This window comes from Ranitomeya imitator, chromosome 3, assembly GCF_032444005.1.
Source record: "Ranitomeya imitator isolate aRanImi1 chromosome 3, aRanImi1.pri, whole genome shotgun sequence".
Taxonomy (NCBI): domain Eukaryota; kingdom Metazoa; phylum Chordata; class Amphibia; order Anura; family Dendrobatidae; genus Ranitomeya; species Ranitomeya imitator.
In genome coordinates, this window is record NC_091284.1 from 126,324,091 (window position 1) to 126,344,414 (window position 20,324).

General features: G+C 43.8%; 1 protein-coding gene across 2 annotated transcripts in view; it reads right to left on the bottom strand.

The window, feature by feature from the left end:
- Positions 1–4,072: 4,072 nt before the first annotated feature.
- MLXIPL (MLX interacting protein like) overlaps positions 4,073–20,324 on the bottom strand; it is a 164,066-nt gene continuing 147,814 nt past the window's right edge. Inside the window, exons 11-17 of one of the 2 annotated variants that reach the window (XM_069761396.1) lie at positions 17,548–17,776; positions 15,649–15,725; positions 15,448–15,567; positions 12,256–12,383; positions 10,840–10,963; positions 8,468–8,597; positions 4,073–5,148 (exon numbers count right to left, since the gene is read on the bottom strand). In XM_069761396.1, coding sequence (XP_069617497.1) covers positions 5,027–5,148; positions 8,468–8,597; positions 10,840–10,963; positions 12,256–12,383; positions 15,448–15,567; positions 15,649–15,725; positions 17,548–17,776 — 930 coding nt within the window. In that variant the 3' untranslated portion in view covers positions 4,073–5,026. Of the gene's footprint in view, positions 5,149–8,467; positions 8,598–10,839; positions 10,964–12,255; positions 12,384–15,447; positions 15,568–15,648; positions 15,726–17,547; positions 17,777–20,324 lie in introns of those variants that run through there. The other variant, XM_069761397.1, reaches the window with a different exon arrangement.

Genomic DNA, 20,324 nt, shown 5'->3' on the forward strand with positions numbered 1-20,324 from the left:
ACTGTTTGCTGCTTTGTAATGGTATTTTGGCAGCTGCTCTCTTAATCCAATGAATTTGTCTGGCAGAAACCTTCCTCATTATGCCTTTATCTGCATGAACTCTGTCTGTGCTCTGTTTCAGTCACAAATCTCTTCACAGTATGATGATCACAAAGTGTTTGTGAAGTATCTAATTTTTTCATACCTTCTCCAAGGCATTGCACTATTTAACACTTTTCAGCAGCAGAGAGATCCTTTTTATTTCTCATATTGCTTGAAACCTTTGGCCTGCTTAATAATGTGGAACATAATTTTTAAGTAGTTTTCCTTTAATTAGAATCACCTGGAAAACTAATTATCACATGTGTTTAAGATTGATTTCAGTTATCTATTGAGCCCTGAGACACAATACCATCCACAAGTTTATTTGAAAAACAAAACAATTAAATCTTTATGACACAAATCCAATTTGCATAATAATTTGGAACACAGTGTAGATCTTTATGTTTTTCAAACTCTTATCTTGGTCATAAATCTGCTCCACATTCTTGAAGCAGGGCTTCACATCTGTTAGCCATTGGGAGTTTCCTTAGTTACCTAATTCCAAAAGAGGGGGTCAGCTGCAGAGAGTGAAATTTGAAGACAGCCTGTGGAGCGCAAGTTCTTTTCTCTCATCTTTTATCATGGATTTTAATTTTCTTCATGACAAAATAGGATTTTTATGGGAGTGCTTTTTTTAAGGGTAGGGTCATTGCTTTTCGTGAAAAAATGGCCAGTATACAGACAGCATTCAAACTAATAGTATTCAATGGGGCAGTGCAGATGAGCGTTTTTTTTAACAGACCAAATCTGTGCTTGAAAAATATCATACCATGCAATTGTTTATTCCGTGCGTCAGATGAGACTCGCCCACTCAACTCTATAATTGCGCAAAGAAAATCAGCTACGGATATATTGCAATTCTTTAACATTCGAAATGGTGTTTAGTCTGGTACATTTTTAATAACTGCTAGTGTGTAAAAACAGATGCCATATGGATGGCACATGAGAATACAATCATTCAAGTTTTCTAGATGAAACTCAGACAATGTTTTAAATATTTGTGTGAACCTAGCCTGAGGCCACGTTCACACGTTCAGTATTTGTAAGTCAGAAGTGGGTTAAAAATACAGAAGTGGTGACGTGTTTCTATTATACTTTTCATCTGATTGTTTCACTGCTAGTTTTGGCTTACAAATACTGATGTATAATACTGACCAAATACTGAATGTGTTAACGTGGCCTAAGTGTGATTTGAGTTTTATGAGGGCAAATTTCTGCCACAAGGAGCACCCATATAACAAATTGATGGATGCTGGTTTTACATTCTTAGGCCGGGGTCACACTTGCGTGTGCAATGCAAGAAACTCGCGTGAGTCTCTCGCATTAATACCCGGCACTGCCACCGACACTCGGGACCGGAGCATGCGGCTGAATCAGGGGTGGATTAAGGGTAGCCAGGGCCCCGGGCTGTTCACACACTGTGGGCCCCCCCGGTCATGTGACGGGGGTCATGTGACGGGGGTCATGTGACGGGGGTCATGTGACGGGGGTCATGATATACCCGAACCAGATTATTCCAGAAAAATGGCCGGGCCCTACTCTACTGTAACCTATTAAATATTTGTTAAAATCTGCAATACAATTTAGATATATCTTGACCAATAATATCACATACAAGGAACAAATACCACCGCACCATGACCAGACCATAAATTACAACCACAGTGATCGAATAATATCACATACAAGGAACAAATACCACCGCACCATGTCAAGACCACATATTACCACTTGGTGACCAAATAGCACATACAAGGGACAAATACCACAACACCATTTCCAGACCACATATTACCACCATATAGTGACTGAATACTACAATACTGATCAGTAATAAAAAAAAAACAAAAACACAATACTATCACCATAAGTGCCAGTATTCACAGGAGATCTGTACTTAGTATGCAGTGTCTGTGTAGAGGTAATACAGTGATCACTGGTGACATTGTACACAGGACCTCTGTCTATAGTATACAGTGTATAGTGTCAGTGTATAGGTAACACTGACTCACCAGTGACGTCTCTAGGTAAAGTCCTTCATCTTTCATCCAGCACAGACCGCCATCATTTCTTCCAGCCAGGACTCGTTTCTGCAGGAAATAACAGTTATCTCGAGCTCCGCTTGCAGAACACATTACTTAATTTTTCACAACTTCTAAATTACACCACATGAAGAAAAAAAGGCAATATAGTGTCACTCTGCACAGTAACAGGACCGCCCCCCCCCCCCATTTAAAACAGTATACTCAAAAAATAAAATAAATACATCACTGCAGTAATAATATCCCTTAATTAGCCCCTATGGTAATAATATTCCCCATCTTGGCCCCGTGTGTCTCATTCCTGGCTCCAGCCATATGTTCTCCCATCCTGCACTCATGAGTATCCATTCTACACCATATGATCTCCCCATCCTGCCCCATCTGTCTCCATCGTATCCATCCTGCCCCATGATCCAATCCTGCCCCATCTGTGTCCAGCACTGTGCCCCATGTCTTTCATTCTACCCTGTGTCTCCATTCTGCCCATGCCTCCAGTACTGCCCCCAGTGTGTACAGCATATTACCCCCAGTGTATCCAGCATATTACCCCCAGTGTGTCCAGCATATTACCCCCCAGTGTGTCCAGCAATCTGCCCCAGTATGTCCAACATATTGCCCCCAGACAGTGTGTCCAGCAATCTGCCCCAGTGTGTCCAGCATATTACCCCCAGTGTGTCCAGCAATCTGCCCCAGTGTCTCCAGCATTGCCCCACTGTCTCCAGCATTGCCCCAGTGTCTCCAGCAATCTGCCCCACTGTCTCCAGCAATCTGCCCCACTGTTTCCAGCAATCTGCCCCACTGTCTCCAGAAATCTGCCCCACTGTCTCCAGCATTGCCCCCAGTGTGTCCTCCAGCAATCTGCCCCACTGTCTCCAGCAATCTGCCCCACTGTCTCCAGCAATCTGCCCCAGTGACTCCAGCATTGCCCTAGTGTGTCCTCCAGCATTGCCCCAGGGTGTCCTCCAGCATTGCCCCACTGTCTCCAGCATTGCCCCACTGTCTCCAGAAATCTGCCCCACTGTCTCCAGCATTGCCCCTAGTGTGTCCTCCAGCAATCTGCCCACTGTCTCCAGCATTGCCCCACTGTCTCCAGCATTGCCCCACTGTCTCCAGCATTGCCCCACTGTCTCCAACAATCTGCCCCAGTGTCTCTAGCAATCTGCCCCAGTGTCTCCAGCATTGCCCCCAGTGTGTCCTCCAGCATTGCCCCCCAGTGTGTCCACCGTTAACTGATAAAAAAAAAAACAAAAAAAAAAACAAACAGTCTCCTCACCTGTCTGCGCTCCAGGCGGCGAGCTCTCTTCAGCAGCGCACACTCGCCGGCGACTGACAATGACGTCAGACGCCGGCGACGTGTGCGCTGCGGCCGACATCAGCTGCCAGCCTCCAATTGGCTGGCGGCTGTTGTTATTAACTATTGACGTGCGGGCATGTGCCCGCACGTCAATAGAAAACCGCCGCAGCGCCGGAAGGGGCCCGGTGAGCAGATGAGAAGGGGCCCGATGCGGGCCCCCTCTCTCTGCCCACTGGGTCCGGGGGCACACAAATGCCGGCGGGCATTCAGACGATTAGCGGAGGGTCAATCTGTGCGGTAGCCCAGGGCCCCCCCAGACCACTGGGCCCTGGGCTACCACCCATATTGACCCTCTGATAATCCGCCCCTGGGCTGAATAGAAATACATGCAGCTGAACATACATGCAGCTGGTCCCGAGTGCCGGCGGCAGTGCCGGGTATTGATGCGCGAGTTTCTAGCATTGCACTCGCAAGTGTGACCCCGGCTTTAGGCTGCGGTCACACCATCAGTATTGAAGTAGCGGTGTCTCTGTTACGTCATACTTCCACAGTGACCCAGTAACATTTTAAAGAAGAAGCCCATCTAGAATTCGATTGCTACATTAAGATTAGCTAACATATTATAATTAAAAAAAAACACAACAAACACATGATAAACTTTGAGCAAGAGAATATAATTGCAAAATCACAAGTTCACTTTCATAGAGAAAATATGAAAAATCGGGACAATGTTAACACTTGGTGTATACTGTATAGAGCATAAACACTGAACATTGGCTCACAGAGCTCACACGGACATTGGGATCTGTGCAATTGTCGACATTTCCGTGACAGAACCAATAAAGATAAAGTACAAAGTACCCTAATAAAAGCAGCCACTAATAACATCCACGTACATAGACAGTAAAAGTTTTGACAGCCTGAAATCCCAGACTGGAGTCAGGTTATCATATTCATCAGAGGACCACCATTCAGTGGTAGTGAATCCTCAAAAGTCCCGCGTACAAATAGCTTCCTATCTTAAAATGGTATTTTCTGCCAGTTATGACATCATCCTTGATAGATGTGTACTTCTGAACCCTTCAATTCCAGTCCAATATGGGATTTAAACATGGGGAATAAAGTTCATCTTAGGAGAGGAAAGGAAAGATTTTAGAGGAAAAGAAAACTTTACTTGTAAAAATGTGCATACCCTATGTGCTGTTGATCCAAATTATTACAATGTCGGCCGTGCGATCCATGATCACAGGTTTATCCTAAAGAGTATTAGGCACAAGGCAGATAAGCCCAGCAATCCTGAGTCTCACACCAATGTGCACTCTGTACACCTTCAATTACGCAGCGCTGGAAATTGGCACTAATGAGTTTTTCCATAAGGCCACGAGCAGTGAAACAAGTAACCAGCACCATAGAAAGCTAAAGAACCCAGAGGTATGAATGTCGTATTTTTTTTTAACCCATGAAGAAAAAAGATCCCAAGGGCTGGAGAACACTTCATTACCATGTAAAATTCCGCCATGAGCAATCTTCATATGCTGGATATTGCTGAATGTGTATGTCATTAGTAAACGTTATAGGAGACAGACTTTGGTGAAGATGCCATGCTGATTTAGAAGAAGCCATCTCCGCTCTCTTCTTGTGTCACTGCTTGCATTGCCTGCTCTGGCATCAGGGATGGGTCGGTGAGAATGGAAGTTGAAGTACTGAGCTGACATAATGAACTTAGTACCGCTAGATTAAGAGAAATAAGAGAAAAATACAGGTTATTTAGGGTATAAATCATCTTCATAGACAGAAAATATTTTGTAAGTGCTCCAAGTATTCTCTTCCAAGAGCTTCAATCCTCATTTTCATCTATCCATACATCAGAGAGCTGTGGATCAAACAAACTAACTTCACCAACAGCCATCTCTTCCGCCTCCCCATCTATGAACATTCGGCTAGACCAGGCCTGCTCAACATTTGGCCCGCAAGCCTCATGTGGCCAGCCATTTTTTGTTGCGAGAACCCAGAGATGTCTGCTCCATTCTTCTGATATTCAAATATATTTGTGTCTTTCAGTTTCGAATACATTTGAACACTTGAGAGCTAGGACTGGGGCAAAGAAGCGCTCATCAGCCCCAGCCCCGATGTGCAGTGGCATCAGGAGGTCAGCAAGCTGTTGACCTCATCACATTGCTGCTGTCACCACAGTCCTATGGAGATGCCGGGCAACGGTAAGTGCTGTATGGAGGAGCTGAAAATAAAATTTCATGTTATTTTAGATGAAGGTACCTGGGGGGAGGGGAAGTGTAACTGTTAGGGCACATTATGAGGCAATAGTGGGGAATATGAAAGGGGGCACCGTATAGTGAGGGGAAGGGGTACTTTATGCAGAGAGGCAATGTGGGGGAATATTATGTAAAGAGGCAGTGTGGGGGGATATTACTGAAGGGGGCAGTTTGGGAGAATATTTTAGAGAGGGGTAATGTGTGGGGGTATTATGGAGAAGGACAGTGTGCAGTGTACATTATAGACAGGAGCTTTGTGGGGGGACATTACAGAGAGGGGCAGTGTAAGGCGATATTACTAAGAAAGGTAGTGAGGGTGGAGATTTTATGCAGGACGCACAGTGAGGGGCAATTATTTATTCAGGGGTGCAGCATGGGAGATATTTTTATTTGTATGGTAGTATACTGGTATTTTTATGTTTAAGAACACTGTGTTGGGAAGTGCTGCTGAATACGGAGAAGATGGAAGTCTGGAGAGATAAGCTCTGGGCGTGGAGTCATCATGGAGTCTGTACTACATGGAAACTAAGGCTATGTGCACACGTCCGGAAATGCCGCGGAAATTTCCACGGCAATTCCGCTACTGTGCCGTGGGTAAAACACATGTGGAATTGGCATGCGTTTTCCCGCTAAACACTAGCGTTTTACAAGTGTAATTAGCTTGCAGAATACTAGCGTTTTCCAAGCGATCTGTAGCATCGCTTGGAAAACTGATTGACAGGTTGGTCACGCTTGTCAAACATACTGTTTGACAAGTGTGACCAACTTTTTACTATTGATGCTGCCTATGCAGCATCAATAGTAAAAAGATCTAATTTTAAAAATAATAAAAAAAATTAAAAATCGTGATATTCTCACCTTCCGGCGGCCCCAGCAGCCTTCCCGCTCCTCGCAATGCTCTCGTTGCCAGTAATGCCTGGCGGCAATGACCCCAGATGACATGGCATCACGCGAGACCGCTACGTCATCACAGGTCATTGCCGCAAATCATCCCTGGGAACGGAAGCATCGCGAGGAGTGGGAAGGCTGCTGGGGCCGCCGGAAGGTGAGAATATCACGATTTTTTCATTTTAATTCTTTTTTTTTTTTTTACAGGTATATGGTTCCCAGGGCCTGGAGGAGAGTCTCCTCTCCTCCATCCTGGGTACGAACCGCACATGATCCGCTTATTTCCCGCATGGTGGGCATAGCCACATGCGGGAAGTAAGTGGATCAATGCATTCCTATGTATGCATGCGGAATCTCCGCAATTCCGCACAAAGAATGAACATGCTGCGTTTTTTTTCCAGAATGCGATTCCGTCGGGGAAAAAAACGCAACATGTGCACAAATATTGCAGATTGCATTCTAATAATAGGATGCTTAATATATGCTTTTTTCACGGTTTTATTGTGTTTTTATAGCGAAAAAATGTAAAAAATCCTGAACGTGTGCACACAGCCTAAAGGGATGGTAATGACTCCAATCACAGAAGATGTTATCTATAAGATACCTGGATGTAAATGTTAATTTGTGATCCTGACCATGTCTCATCAGTATTCAGTACTCTGGTTCCTGTATGGTCAGCATCTCAAAATCACTGATAACTTCCAGTATCTTCTTACCATTGTTAAGGACATTCTGGGAATTTTAGGTTCATGCTATACAATTATATATGGGGCTGACCTGACATTAGAATTGATAGATGTACTATGCTTCGTGCTGTATACATGTACTAAGAGTGGCTCTGGCACTGCATTCATGTACTGATGGTAAATCTGTTGCTGAATGCATGTACCGAAGATGGTTGTGGTGCTGCATTCATATACTGATGGTGGTTCTCATGCTGCATTCATATACTGACGGTAGTTCTGATGCTGCATTCATGTACTGACGGTTGTTCTGATGCTGCATTCATGTACTGACAGTTGTTCTGAAGCTGCATTCATGTGCTGACAGTGGTTCTGATACAGCATTTATGTACTGAATGTGGTTATGATGCTGCATTCATGTAGTGACTGGTTCTTTCCCCACCCTCATGTGCTAATGGTGGTACTGATCTTGTCTACATGTAGCAAACCATAACTTTGAGATTAGAATGATGATTTGTTGAGTTACTGCTCCAAAAAGTCAGTTTAAGTTAGCATGTGTTCGCATTTATTTTTATATAGAAGAAACTTTCCAAATTCTCCTCAAATGCTCAAAACTTGGTTCTGATTATTTATTAATGTACCAATGGTAGTTCTGTTGATGTATTCATGCAAGTACCACTTTAACATTTTTTGTGACCTTTGGGATTGGTTCAGTATGGCAATGTGGCCCTTGGGCCAAAAAAATGTTGTGCATCCCTTGGCTAGATCAAGAACTCATTTGTTTTCATTTGAGAGAGGAGAAAGTCGCTGCCAGAGATATGTGGGGTGTTTGACATCTAATCCCCGATCCTATGAATTCAACTTCCCCATCCTGCTCTTCCCCTACATGTTCTATCAATGGAGATTTAGAAAGACCCCATACACACCTCTTGGTCAGTTGGCTCCACTAAAATAAGTAGGTTCAATTGACATTAATCTAATGTGTACGGTAGGCTTAAAACCACAATTGGCTATATTTGAAAGTGGCTCCCAAGCTAGGTGAGGATGGGAGCCCCTTGGTGTAAATCATGGAGATAAGATACAACCAACTATAGTTCCCAAGTGACACGTTTGCGGCTCTGAGGTGTGCATGGTCTCTTACAATAATTATATAATACGATGGGAACACTTCAGGAGCAGAAGTCATATAACAGCACTTTCCACACTTACTAGGTCGCAGTGCCGGCAGAGAGCAGTGTTGGTCCAGCCACTCCAGTGATGTCTCCCTTAAATCTGCCATACTTGCAGTAGAAACCATGCGGTTGAAAGACTCAAAGAGGGGACGGATGAGGATGCTGAACTGAGACCAGTTAAGGGAAGCAACAGGATTTTTTTTTTCTCTTTACATTACATAAAAGCCTAAAACATCTGTACCTGTCACATGTATTCACTTCAAAGCAAAAACAAAATCTATTGAAAGTGCTGCAGCATATGCTTTCCATTTATAATTGCAGCTATATATTAATAAATCACCTATTGGATTTATTTATCATGCAATCATTCATTCGTTATGATGATTTATATTGATAGTCATATTTGGATAGGTATATAGGTTTGACCATGTAAAATGTCTAAATACATAAGGTTTTCATAGACTCCTAGTATGTTAAAGATGGAAGGGACCTCCAGGGTCATCTTGTCCAACTCCCTGCTCAATGCAGCAAAGGATTCACTAAATCAACTCAGACAGATGCCTGTCCAGCCTCTGAAGACTTCCATTGAAGGAGAACTCACCACCTCTTGTGGCAGATTGTTCCACTCATTGATCACCCTCACTGTCAAAAAGTTTTTTTTTTCTAATATCTAATCTGTATCTTCTTGCTTTCAGTTTCATTCCATTGCTTTTCGTGTTCCCATGTGCAAATGAGAATAAGGATGATCCCTCTCCATTAGGACATCACTTCAGATATTTGTAGACAGCTATTACGTCTTCTCCTAGCCTTCTCTTTTTGCAAGCTAGACCTTTTTTTAATCCTTTAACTGTTCATCGTAGGACATACTCTGCACTCCACTCACCATCCTGGTAGCTCTTCTCAGAATTTGATCCAGTTTTTCAGTGTCTTTTGTAAAATGTGGTGCCCAGAATTGGGCACAGTATCCAAGAGGAGGCCTGACCAAGGAGGTGTAGAGGGGAATATTTACTTCACGTGATCTAGACTCTATGCTTCTCTTAATATATCCTAACTGTGTTTGCCTTTTTGTTGCTGCATCACACTGTTGACTCATGTGATGTCTCTGATCTTTTAGTACACCCAAGTCTTTTTCACATTTACTGTTGCTTAGATTTATTCCTCCATTCTCTAGATGTAATTTTCATTTTTCTTGCCTAGATGTAGAATCTTGAATTTCTGCCTGTTATATACCATTCTATTATTCACTGCCCATTGTCCAAGCTTATCTAGATGCTTCTGAATCCTTCTCCTGTCTTCTCTAGTGTTAAGGTACCGTCACATTTAGCGACGCTGCAGCGATCCAGACAACGATCCCGATCGCTGCAGCGTCGCTGTTTGGTCGCTGGAGAGCTGTCACACAGAGAGCTCTCCAGTGACCAACGATGCCGGTCCCCTGGTAACCAGGGTAAACATCGGGTTACTAAGCGCAGGGCCGCGCTTAGTAACCCGATGTTTACCCTGGTTATCAGCGTAAACGTAAAAAAAAAAAAAAACACTACATACTTACCTTCCGGTGTCTGTCCCCCAGCGCTGTGCTTCTCTGCACTGACTGTGAGCGCCAGCCGGAAAGCACAGCGGTGACGTCACCGCTGTGCTCTGCTTTCCGGCTGGCCGGCGCTCACAGTGCAGAGAAGCACAGCGCCGGAGGACAGACAGCGGAAGGTAAGTATGATTCAGCGATGTCTGCAGGGAGTCCAGCGATTAAATAAAGTTCTGGACTTTCTGCACCGACCAACGATGTCACAGCAGGATCCTGATCGCTGCTGCCTGTCAAACTCAACGATATCGCTATCCAGGACGCTGCAACGTCACGGATCGCTAGCGATATCGTTGAGTGTGACGGTACCTTTAGCTGTCCCTCCTAGCTTTGCATTGTCTGCAAATTTGATTAGTTTACCTTCAGTTCCCTTATCTAGATCATTTATAGAAATGTTGAACAACACTGAGTATGAGTACAATCATTGAGCCAGTTATGAACCCACCTAACCGTAGCCTTGTCAATCCCATACCTGGTCATTTTTTTTCAATAAGAATATTTTGAGATACTTTATCAAACGCTTTGCTGCAGTCGAGATATACTATATCTACCGCATTTCCCTGATCCACCCAGTCAGTGATTCCATCATAGAAGGAAATTAGATTAGTCTGGCATGACTTGATTGCTACAAACCATACTGACTCTGGCCAATTACTGTATTATTATCCAAGTACTTACATACATGCTGTTTAGTAATTTGTTCAAAGATCTTTCCTGGTATAGAAGTGGTGGTGGTCTTACCTATAGATTACCACCACCACCAGTATAAACTAATTGTAGGATAAATAGTTTCATGATATAAAGTAATATCAGGGATCAATTAATAAGGATACTAGCCAAAATTTCCAGTTCTGTAAGGTCCTACTCTGGACATAGTTCTGGAACATCTGACGCATGTGCTGGAAGCGTTGCTGTGTTATTGGCACCCCAGAGGCTGGAAGTTGCTGCTGACAGACACTATAATAGGGAAAGAAACACATCGTCTTATTTTTCAGCACCAAAAGCTTATTGATGACACTAAACGTAACTTCAAGCTTCAAGTAATCTTGTTTTCACCAAAGATGTCCCTGCAAAAGCAACAATCTAATGAGAGGCCACTGTTAGAGCATAAAAGCAGTCAGATTTGTAAACTTCAGAAATGGTCTGCACCCAGATCAATCATTTGTGATGCCACGGATTATAATGCCGCTCATAGGACTGATCCACACCTGCATCAACTGCATATTAATATACGTACAATATAGTTAATAAATTCCCTTTCGATACAATTCAAAACATAAGACTGTGATAAGACGTCTTCTGCTATTTGGTGATGGCCACATAGTAGTAATATTTAATTAAATCCTGAGCTCCTGTGCCCGTCCTTTATCACATACCCACTGTGATGCCGCCATACTTCGTGACATCACACTATACTGGACCAATAAACACCACAAAAACAGCCTAGCTCTGTTCATCATGGTTATAGAAGTGTATGATCGTACGTCCACATGTTAATTCCTACTTATTCACGCTAATGACATTTGTATCCCAAATTGGCCTTTTCACATACAGGAGCATAAACCCGATCTTCAGTTCATGGGAAAATCTGGTTATCAACAAACAGTTGTTTTAATTTTACATTTGCAACGACATAGTAATTAACACAATATTTTTCTAAAATATATTTCAAAAAGACAAATATACAAATGAGGAGATCTCGAGTTTATTAATAAAACAGTTCAGAGGAATATGCCGAGCTTCACTTGATGACGGCACCGGTCCAGCGTTGAGATGTGTTGTATGAAATTTATACCTCTAATTTTATGATTGAAAAATCAAATGTTATTCAAAAGTCTAAAAGACAAACAAAAAAACATTTATTGACTTTACAGCCTTCTGGATCCACCCAGGCTCCGCATTTTCCTCTGGACCTTTTGTTAATGGGAGGTTCAGATATAATATCTCAACCTTCACCCAAATAACTATGTTTGAAGTAAATCTTCTTATACAGTACATACCGTAATAGGAAAAAAAAAATAGAATTTTCTCATTATATTCAGATATCCCACCAATTCCCCATCTGTAAGATCTTGGCTAATGGATGGAATGCGTGCAATCTAATGCGCTGGGTTGTAATAACATGAGGTTACAGACTCATCTTGAAGTTATGTCGCTAGGAGGCGCCATATTTCTTTTTTTCCGCCCTCAGCTTAGTTCTGGTGTATGTTAATATTTCCATGCCTAATAAATGGATCTTTCTTGCTTACTTGATGGTGTCACTGAGCTCCTGTACCTGGCGGCGCAGACACTGGGATTCTTCCTGTAGCTGAGTCCTCTCCTGCTGCAGCTTATAGATATAATCAGCCGTCTTCTGCAAGATGGTGGCCTTGCTGAACTAAGAAGATCAGTGCTGTGTTACTACTTGGCGAATACTAACTACGGCATATAAGACCTTATTCACACATCACAGTTATGGCAATATGTGGAATCACTATTTGCAACTAGATCCAATCTAACCAATAGATTCTTACTTCTTCTTGTCTTTGCACCGACTCATTGTGACACATTGCAATGCATTGCTACATGTCACAACCATCGTGAGACGGTTGCGTCGTGTTCTGGTGGACTGTCGGCACCAAAAAACGTTGCTTGTAACGTTTTTTGATGCGTTGTGTCCGCCCCCTCCTCCCCGGAACTCACAATGGGGCAGCAGATGCGTTGTAATAATGCATCCGCTGCCCCGTTGTACTACGTTGTGACAGGATGCATCAGTACGTCGGCCCGACGCACTGCGACGGGCCGACGCTAGTGTGAAAGTAGCCTTATAGTCACTCAATATTAGCGACTTATGAGACAGCTGAAAAGAGTTGATCAGGATATAAATTATGAGACGAATGTGGCACTTATTTCATATGCAAATGAATAGGCTTCGGTGCACCCTTGGTGTGGCCAAGAGATTGGTGCACAGTTATATCTCCTCATTTACATATTGGGGCCTTCCTCCTTTTCTGACTGACAGTCTCGAGGGCAAGGATTGTCTGAATGCTGCCAGCAAGTGAGCGGTCACGTGCGCATGCAGTGGTTGGACGCGTTCTCCTCTTTGTCTCCTTTCCTCTGACGCCACTCGCTACATTTCCAGGTATATTAGTCCAGCGAGCAGAGTTAGAAAAGAAGGAGACAAAGGAGAATGCAGGAGACACTGTGAGCACGGCCGCACACACACTGCTTGCTCTGGAGACGGTCAATCAGAAGAGGAGGATGGTGCAAACATTCAAAAGAGGAGACGTAATGGTGCACCAATCTCTTGGCCACACCAAGGGTGCACTGAAGCCTCCTCATCTGCATATGAATTCAAACTTATTTTCTCAGGCTAAGTACCAGTAAGTGGTACAGTGCTAGTTATCGTTATATGTCACCTACAACACTATATAGCCCATTTAAAATGCATTTTGGGGAGACGGATTTCCTTTAAAGAATTGCCCAACCATAAAATATATTGACAGGGATTTCCATATTGAGACCTCCAGCAATCAGCTGGTAAGGCTCGCTCTCCAGAGGGATGAGATTCGGATCGGTGATGGTAATGTCACTCGGCCCAATCTCTAATCAGAGATTGCTCTGTCATTTTACCGTCATCTGTTTCTCTCAGATGAGACAATCATATCACAGGTACGGAGAAGATGGTAAACTTAATTTTTCCATCTTCCCACGGTCTGAATCTATGGATGTCGGACTGCACTGGGATGACATCCGAGTGCTGTTTGCTGTTTCACATGCATCCATAGACTTGAATGGGTGTGCCTGATCAGATTTACAGATCCACTCGCAGCATGCTGTGATTTTTTTCTCATGGCGAATCGGCATAATAAAAAAAAAATCACAGATCAGCACTACCCAATAGTATAACATTGGTCCGAGTGCTATCTGATAAAATACCAGAGAGCACTCGGCCATGTTAGGCCTCTTTCACACTTCAGTTATTTGGCGTCAGTCTAAAACCGCCATTTTCCTCAAATAACGGATCCGTCATTTTTTTTGACAGATCCGTTATTTTCCCATAGACTTGCATTAGTGACGGATTGTGACGGATGGTCGTCCGTTCCATCCGCCATGCGACGGATCCGTCGACATTTGGCGGACGTTTTCTGAAAATAGACGGACATTGGAACGTTTTTTGTCAACGCCGAAATGGCGGATCGCGACGGATCCGTCGCGTCCGCCATTCCATAGAATGGGCGCCTATGGGCGACGGATCCGCCGCAACCGTTTTTTCGGCGGATCCGTCGCCCCAATCCGTTTTTTCAATTGCGCATGCTCCAAAAAGTAGATACTTCTCCCAGACAACCCCCAAGTAACGGATCCGTCAAAAAAACGGATCCGTTAGAACCGTTTTCGCAACAATTGTGACGGATCCGTCAATCCGTCACTATGTCGGTAGTGACTGACGCCAAAAGACTGAAGTGTGAAAGAGGCCTTACACGCTTGTGTGAGCGAGCCCTAATTGTGATGGAAGCTGGCAGAAAGTGTTCCATTTCCCTACAGCACCTCCACAGGCGAGGAGAAGCATTGCACAGCACTTATTGACTGGGCTGTTCTTACAATGCCTGGACATGCAGTGTCCCCTGAAGCCATAATGGTGTTTTTGTTGCAGTGTGTTTTTAGCCTTTTTTATGATCCGGGATATTACTTGATACTTTATAGTCCATAATGTAATGCACTACAGGCAGCTGTTACTTTGAAGTGTTTTTAGTAATTTTGCTCCTGGTATGGCGTTTATTTTTCTGCCGTTTTCACAATCTGTTTCTCCATAGTAATTAACAGGAACATTTGGTAATTCCTTTTTTCAACTTTCCCAGAAAATGACATTTAACTGTTTGTTGTCACTATTGGCATTTTTGCAAACATGACAACAGAAAGTGGTATCATAGTGGCTGTCACTTTGTATTATCTTGTTTTGAAATATAGTTTTGTCTTGCAAAAATTATTATTTTTTAAATATTCTCTAAAAGTAAAAACAGTAAGAAGTAATAACCGAACTTCAGCTGCTGCACTAGCGTCTTATTTACTTATGTATGAATAATTTTACTTATTGGGTAGATATTAGTGATGAGCGAATGTGCTCGGATAAGGTGTTATCTGAGCATGCTCGGGTTTTAATTGAGTGTCTTTAGCGTGCTCGAATAATGTTTCGCAGCTGTTAGGTAATCCCTGCATGTGTTGCAGCTGTCTAACAGCTGCGAGACAAGCAGCTGCGGGGTCTCGAACATATTATGCGAACGCGCCCAAAACACTCAGTTAGCATAGGAGCATGCTCAGATAACGCCTTATCCCAACCCGCTCGCTCATCACTACTAGATATCATCTTTGATTGTCTGCAGGTTCTTTTCTAGAAGCTGGTAATCACTAGATGTGGGTAAGTAGTGATGACATTTATGTGCATTGATAGACTCGTGTGATACCTTGTTGTTGTGCTGTACATGTAGATTCGTCACCAGGTTCTGCAGGGTGTCAAAGCCCAGTTTAATGTTACAACGACGTTTCTGCTCAGCTGAGATATGGGTTATACGTCGGCTCTCCACCTGAGACACACGGAAATAACATATACATTAGTAGGCTAATATTTTATGAACGGCACCTAAATAAATATTATACATACTTGCCTTCTTAGCCTCAGGTCTGTTCCAAGAGTTAGTAGTCTGTGCACAAGGTATAGTCAGCAAATCTTTGCGGTCATCCCCTAAGATGCCGAATGGATAAAGGAGGGTGAAATACAACCTTTAATATAGGTGCAACAACCTTTAACCATAGGTGCGGATGTCTATCATCGATCACATGGATTAGATAGATATGACAAGTGAACAGTAATTCTTTTAAGAAATATATTTATTTTTGGGGAGTAAAATAGGAAAAAAAATGTATTTAAATAAAATGGTGGTGTGTCTTATAGTCCCCTTTTATGGTAGTTTACGGGAGCGGCGGCGGTGGAGCAGGGTCACAGGAGGCAGGGCCTGGGAAGAGGAAGTGTCCCAGCGTGGTGAAGCTGCAGGCGCTGGGCTCTCCTAACATGTTGGCGCTGAGCGGAGTCCTCCTTCCTATTAAATACCCTGTGGTGGGTTTCAGGAAAATCCCCTCTGGAGGCAGCACATGTGCAGACACTGAGATCTCAGGAGACGCGATCTCTGACCGCTATCATGAGAGCCCAGGGCCCACAACTTTAAACCACTGGGACACCTACTCCTCTCAACCATTCGCCCACAGCAGCGCCCTACTCCTGAGGACCCCACTTCACTGCAGCCCCCCAGTAAGATACCTTCGCATTATAAGCCCCCCCCCCTCCCCTTTTTTCCTCCTTAATAATTTTGAAAAAAAGTGCATATTATAATCTGAAAAATACGGTAGTTAAAATTAGTGGTTTGTGTGATTCATTGGTGGCATATGGGGGCTGTAAGACCAAACGTACGTTTTTGACCTGTAAATGTGGAGTTCCTCTACAGCTGTTTGAGTCCAACATGGGCAATGTGGTGATGAAGCCAGAACGTACAGTCGACTTCATTACGCATTCTCATGGATGGAGAACATTGTGCGCATGACCGATATTGGCTGGCGGTAATATCGCTCTTAAAAATCACAGGACCTGGGGCCTGCACTGATCAGCAGGACAGGGCGATTTTATCCCTGTTAGAATGGAGCAGCTGTGCGCGTGCTTGATCTCCGCTCTATTCACTCTCAGAAACAGCTGGGCGCCAAGTTCAGCAGCCCTGTAGGGAATGGATGGAGCAGCGGTCAGGCATGCACATTGCCACTACATTCTGACGAAGATAAAAGTTCCCAATTCTACTGATCGCACCCCCACATAGGTCGCATCCTATAAGTTATCACCTATGCTGAGGATCTTCACTGGAGAATCCCTTTAAATAATAAGCAGAAAATCCTCAGCTCACTGCAAGGGATTTAGGGTATGTGCACACGCTGCGGATTTTGCTGCGGATCCGCAGCAGATTGGTCGCTGCAAATTCGCAGCAGTTTCCCATGAGATTACAGTACCATGTAAACCTATGAAAAACAAAATCCGCAGTGTACATGCTGCGGAAAAAAACATGCGGAAACGTAGCGTTTTTTATTCCGCAGCATGTCAATTCTTTGTGCGGATTCCGCAGCGGTTTACACCTGCTCCATTATAGGAATCCGCAGGTGTAAAACCGTAGGTGGTATCCGCATAAAAAATGCAAAAAAAACGCAGTAAATCTGCGGTAATTCAACAGGAAATCCGCAGTGCGTATTACCTGCGGATCTACCAAAATCAGTCCGGAAAAATCTGCAGAGTAATCCGCAGCGTGTGTACATAGCCTTAGAGCTCTGTATAACAAAAATGGAAACTTTGACTGCTATCACGATATAGTTAGATATTTATCAGAACAAAATTTGGGGCCTAAAACAACGTGGTGATGAAGGTGAAGAATCAGTATACTATGGAATACTATACAATTATAGAAAGGAAAATAATACAATAATAACGCACAATTGGAGAAAGACTGTAAAGATGATGACAATGTACTCACCGCAGGTGGTTGTTGGCGACAGTCTTTCAGGCTTAGGTAGTAGGGGAGAACATGTCAAGTTGGTGGTTCCAGAAACTGTTTTGTTGCTTGAGGAACATAAAACAGGACTAAGATATATTGCTGGAGGAGGAGCGAAATTCAGAGGGCCTCTCGTGGAAGATGAAGGTAAAGGTGAAACCACGTGCACAGCAATGCCAGGAAAAGACATCTCATCAGACCGGTCACCTGTCTGGGAGGGAATACAACATTATAAGCCTTTTACCAACATTCCTATGTGATCAACGAGATTTCTACTGGAAGTTATAACCCTGATTCTACTATCCACCTATTTAACTGAAAAAATATTTTCTGAAACCAATCACCTATCCATGGTCTTTTTTTATTGGTTCTACAGGTGCTTCTCGCAAAATTAGAATATCATCAAAAAGTTAATTTATTTCAGCTCTTCAATACAAAAAGTGAAACTCATATTACATAGAGTAGGTACAAACAGAGCGATCTATTTCAAGTGTTTATTTCGGTTAATGTTGATGATTATGCCTTGCAGCCAATGAAAACCCAAAAGTCATTATCTCAGTAAATTAGAATACTAATTAACACCAGCTTGAAAAATGATTTTAAAATCTGAAATGTTGGACTACTGATATGTATGTTCAGTAAATACAGTACACTCAATACTTGGTCGGGGCACCTTTTGCATGAAATACTGCATCAATGCGGCGTGGCGTGGAGGCGATCAGCCTGTGGCACTGCTGAGGTGTTATGGAAGCCCAGGTTGCTTTGATAGCATCCTTCAGCTCGTCTGCATTGTTGGGTCTGGTGTCTCTCATCTTTCTCTTGACAATACCCCGTAGATTCTTTATTGGGTTAAGGTCAGGCGAGTTTGCTGCCAATCAAGCACAGTGACACTGTTGTTTGTAAATCAGGTATTGATACTTTTGGCAGTGTGGACAGGTGACAAGTCCTGCTGGAAAATGAAATTTCCATCTCCAAAAAGATTGTCGGCAGAGGGAAGCATGAAGTGCACTAAAATTTCCTGGTAGATGGCTGCACTGATTTTGGCCTTGATAAAACACAGTGGACCTACAGCAGCAGATGACATGGCTCCCCAAACCATCACTGATTGTGGAAACTTCACATTAGACCTCAAGCAGCTTGGATTGTGGCCTCTCCACTTTTCCTCCAGACTCTGGGACCTTTATTTCCAAATGAAATGTAAAATTTACTTTCATCTGAAAACACCTTGACCACTTATCTCTTTCTCCTTGTTGGTCCATGTTGAGTGTGATACACACCATGTCACCAAACAGCACAGTGAGTATCTGTAGCCCTATGTACAGGCCCACTCACTGATTCCAAGATTGTAGACACCCGTGAAGCTGGTTAGTGGACACACCTTGATTTAACATGTCCCCTTTGTCACATTATTTTCAAGGGTACCATCATTTCTGTCCAGGCCTATTTCATGAGTTTTATTTTTTTTAAATTCTGTGGCAGCATGGTTAAAGGGAATCTGTCACCCCAAAATTCGCCTATAAGCTAAGGCCACCGGCATCAGGGGCTTCTCTGCAGCATTCTGTAATGCTGTATATAAACCCCCGATGTAACCTGAAAGATAAGAAAAACAAGTTAGATTATACTCACCCAGGGGCGGTCCCGGTGCGGTCCGATGGGCGTCACGGTCGGGGTCCAGTGCCTCCCATCTTCATATGATGATGTCCTCTTCTTTGCTTCCCTCCACGGATCCTGCGCAGGCGTACTTTGTCTGCCCTGTTGAGAGCAGAGCAAAGTACTGCAGTGCGCAGGCGATGGGCCTCTCTGACTTTTCCCGGCGTCTGCGCACTGCAGCACTTTGCTCTGCCCTCAACAGGACAGACTGTTGTGAATTCTGTGGCAGAGCTCCCTCCTGTGGTCACAAGTGGTACTTCGGCTGATTCTCTCTGTGAGCTTCCGTTGGTGGAGGAAAGTGGTACTGCGGCTTCTGAGTTTCCTTCCTCAGGTGATGTGGTGAAGTCGTTAGGTGCTGCTCTATTTAACTCCACCTAGTGCTTTGATCCTGGCCTCCAGTCAATGTTCTAGTGTTGGACCTGTTTCCTCCTGGATCGTTCCTGTGGCCTGCTGCTCTGCATAGCTAAGTTCTGCTTTGCTATTTTGTTTGCTGTTTTTTTCTGTCCAGCTTGTCTATTTGTTTTTTCCTGCTTGCTGGAAGCTCTGGGACGCAGAGGGTGTACCTCCGTGCCGTTAGTTCGGTACGGAGGGTCTTTTTGCCCCCTTTGCGTGGTTTTTGTGGGGTTTTGTGTTGACCGCAAAGTTACCTTTCCTATCCTCGCTCTGTTCAGAAAGTCGGGCCTCACTTTGCTAAATCTATTTCATCTCTACGTTTGTCTTTTCATCTTAACTCAGTCGTTATATGTGGGGGCTGCCTTTTCCTTTGGGGTATTTCTCTGAGGCAAGGTGGGCTTATTTTCTATCTTCGGCCTGGCTGGTTTCTCGGGCTGTGCCGAGTTGCATGGGGAGCGTTGGGCGCAATCCACGGCTGCCTCTAGTGTGGTTGGAGAGGATTAGGGATTGCGGTCAGCAAAGTTCCCACGTCTCAGAGCTCGTTCTATGTTTTTGGGTTATTGTCAGGTCACTGAATGTGCTCTGACCTCTATGTCCATTGTGGTACTGAATTACCTTATCATAACAGCAGACAACGTACACCTGTGTAGGAGCCGCGGCAGGAAGCAAAGAAGAGGACATCAGCTGATGAAGATGGGAGGCGCTGGACCAGGACT